We start from the raw sequence: 3169 nt of genomic DNA, 5'->3' as shown, positions 1-3169 counted from the left end.
GTTCATCTTTTAAAAGCTTACATTTTGCTCACTACAATTTGTATGATTTAATCCAAAGGTCCAATCCAATCTGTATATATTAAACCGTTTTCGGTTTTTCAACACGGCTGGCATGAAAATAGTTGAATTGATGACTTGGGTCACTTTTGAAGGAACTGATTTCCTGGAATTGTACTATGTTCAGTTATTTGATACGTTGTTTTAACAATTTATTGTTTTATGTCACAGAAAATTCCGCATTTATCAAGAAAAAATATCTCGTTGGATTAAAAATTGTCGTATATCAACCATCGTGTGAGTTTTGACATTTGAATTTGTTAAAATCTTTGAAAATAAAATAGTGAACATTTTTTGAAAAGCATTGAATAAAAAAAAGATGTTTCATCCCTGCACGGGATCGAACCGTGGACCTTTGGATTACCTTCGATTAGAAGTCCAACGCGCTAGCCACTGCGCTACAGGGACTTGCTTTTTAACTACGCCAGAAACAGTTCATCCTATCTCTCGAATGCCAGCACATAAATTCCATGCAAATATTTAAAACAAATGTGAAATTGGCAAACAAATGCGCATGCAATTTCAAATCAAAAGGAAGAAATTAATCATTTCAATCACCGTGGAGAGAAGAAATTTCTTTTATATGTGATATAAAAATATTTTTTTTATTAAAAGCTTCATCAATCCATGGATATCATACAAACCAGAAAAACAAATCTCAGATTTTTTAATTTATTTATGAAAAATTCATATCGCGAAAAAAGATGGTGAAAAAATGCAATAAAAAGTACATTTTATCGAAGATGCCTGCTAGTTGAAAAAGCAATTCGCTATTATGATAAAACGAAAGCAGACGCCATCTATATGGTAACGGTTGAACTATTCAAAGACTATAAGACTTTCATATATGATTTTAATTTAAATTGTTTTTTTTTCTGTTTTTCCTAAAAATACATAAATTCCGCTCTAATATGTGTATATTTTCACAGAAATCAACGCGGATCCGAAACGCTCCTGCAAAACTGCAAGCAGCCACTATTCACGTATATGACATCACCAAAGTACTGGGAATCAACAAAAAATTAGCTGAAAAATATATCATTGATTCAGACAATTTAACGGGTAAAATTTGCCATGGTTCCAGTCTTTTGAACATAAAAATAAATAAAAAACTTTTTTAAATGCAGAAATGTGTGAGCGTAATCGAGTAGTAGCCGAGAAGTATGGTAATTCTGATATAGTTCAATGTTGGAAATTGGCTCATTTGATAGCAACATCGATATCAGCCTCAAACGACTCATTGGACGATGAAATATTTTCACAGCAAATTCCATTTCCAAAAATTTTGCTCGAGTCATTGTAAGTAAAGTCGCTCAATGGAGATGAAAAAGAACAAATTTTGTGTATTTTGGGTCATTTACACTCTCTATGAAAAATACCAAACCATTCGGGGCAAACCTGGGCCTCTGCAATACTTGTCAACACCAACGGTTTAGTTTTTTTCAGAGAGAGTGTACATTTTAGAATTTGAAACAATCTTTCCATTTCTAGAATAAGTCATTTTGCGCAGAAATGTGACGTTCAAACAGCGTCAATGTTGTGTTGTGCCTTTGGACGGCATTGCCCATCGAATTTGGATTTATCAAGAAGTTCAAGCATGAGCGGAAAGTCACTCAATGCGAGTGTAAGTTGATATACGAACTAAGTTCTTTATATGACACCGTACGGAATCTTGAGAATTTTTCAAAATTTTTGATGCACCAAACATTTGATTTTGTAATAATTTCAACAAATGTAAAGCTAGATAACTCTTTAAAGTTGATGTAGAAACTTTAAAATCGATTTTAACTATGGCTTTTGTTTGGTTATAATTTTTGTATCTAGTGTATATTAACTCACTATTGTATATAGCTTATAATTCGGTAGTGTGTTTGTATTTTCTCTCTTGAATATTTGGCATTGATTCACAGATTCATCATTTTTGGTGCTTGGTATTCAACTCTTATCAAGTATCAACTCTTTTTTTATTCACAATTCCGTTCAATTTTCCACACAAACACATATACACAATACATATACATACACATCACCATTGTTACATTCACAGAAATACTTAAAATCAACCGAAAACATCATGCAATGCCTAATTGCATTAAATTTGTTGATTTTGATTTTTTATATGTGTTTTTCATTTTCTGCACTGACAAACAAAAAAAAAATCGCATAATTTTCTTATCTTTTGTGGTGTTTTTGGAACATATTTTGTAGCATTTACTAAGTAGTATGTATCATCGCATTCTTAAGGTAATTCACATTTTTTCTATTTGCTTTCTTCTTCTTTTCTTTGAAATTTGCACATTGTTTGTTTAACTGTGGCAATAGTTGTTTAGCTATTTTATAACTTACTCATTAGCGAAACGTATTTTATTTCTTGGAACAATTTTTGTATCATTTTTGACCTTTTATACCTATATTTGCATAATTCATCATAAAACAGCCGAGTGGATCTCCCTATCATACAATTTTGCCGATTGATTCGCAATCAGGCCAATCATGGAATTTTATTGCGCAATGGAAACAATACCGAAGTAACTCGTGGTCAGATTCGTTGGATGATTGTCGCGTGGTTCCTGCACTGGACATCAATCGGTAACACATGACCTTTTTGTTTTGTGCTACAAAATTAATGCTACAAAAAAATAATAACTATTTTTTCAGATCTCTGTTGGGTGACTCTCAACGACACTTGTATGACTGTTACAAGCGCTTATACGCTGAAGGTGTGGTAACTATAAGACTATCATATATGATTTCAATTTAAATCGTTTTTTCTTCTATTTTTCCTCGAAATACATAATCAGCATTATATCGTTGGCATTTGTTGGTGCCACGAGCCAAAGTTTTGAAATATCTCAGTTCGAATCCGGAAATTTATCGTGATGTTGAATATGTGACGGAGTGTACGTCATGTTCACGCGTTACCAAGGCACCAGTGTGCAAAGAATGCCGCAAACCACTACTCAAGTGCGTCTTATGTCGATTGCCTGTCAAGGGATTAGCAAATGCTTGTTTGAATTGCGGCCATGGCGGGCATACTTCACATATGAAAATCTGGTTTTCGGTATGACAAGAAATCAGTTCAAAATTGAATCGTTTTTAATTTTTAAAGTTA

General features: G+C 32.9%; 1 protein-coding gene and 1 non-coding gene across 2 annotated transcripts; one reads left to right on the top strand and one right to left on the bottom strand.

Annotated features, from left to right (window-relative positions):
• Window positions 1-382: 382 nt before the first annotated feature.
• Trnar-ucu lies at window positions 383-465 on the bottom strand. Its single transcript is given in 2 exon segments — window positions 383-418; window positions 429-465. It is a non-coding gene; the product is annotated as a tRNA-Arg (tRNA).
• A 503-nt stretch (window positions 466-968) lies between these two features.
• Window positions 969-3118, top strand: LOC116346038 (GATOR complex protein Wdr59-like; the record flags this gene model as incomplete). Its single annotated transcript, XM_031775938.1, has 7 exons — window positions 969-1119; window positions 1185-1356; window positions 1549-1681; window positions 2266-2301; window positions 2495-2646; window positions 2716-2777; window positions 2859-3118. Coding segments are annotated over exons 1-7 (966 nt in total), but the record flags the coding sequence as incomplete, so codon positions are not given.
• Between the last annotated feature and the right edge of the window lie 51 nt (window positions 3119-3169).

This window comes from Contarinia nasturtii, unplaced genomic scaffold, assembly GCF_009176525.2.
Source record: "Contarinia nasturtii isolate CC-2019 unplaced genomic scaffold, AAFC_CNas_1.1 Cnas_scaffold_1409, whole genome shotgun sequence".
Lineage (NCBI taxonomy): Eukaryota > Metazoa > Arthropoda > Insecta > Diptera > Cecidomyiidae > Contarinia > Contarinia nasturtii.
This window is presented reverse-complemented; position numbering and strand designations above follow the sequence as displayed.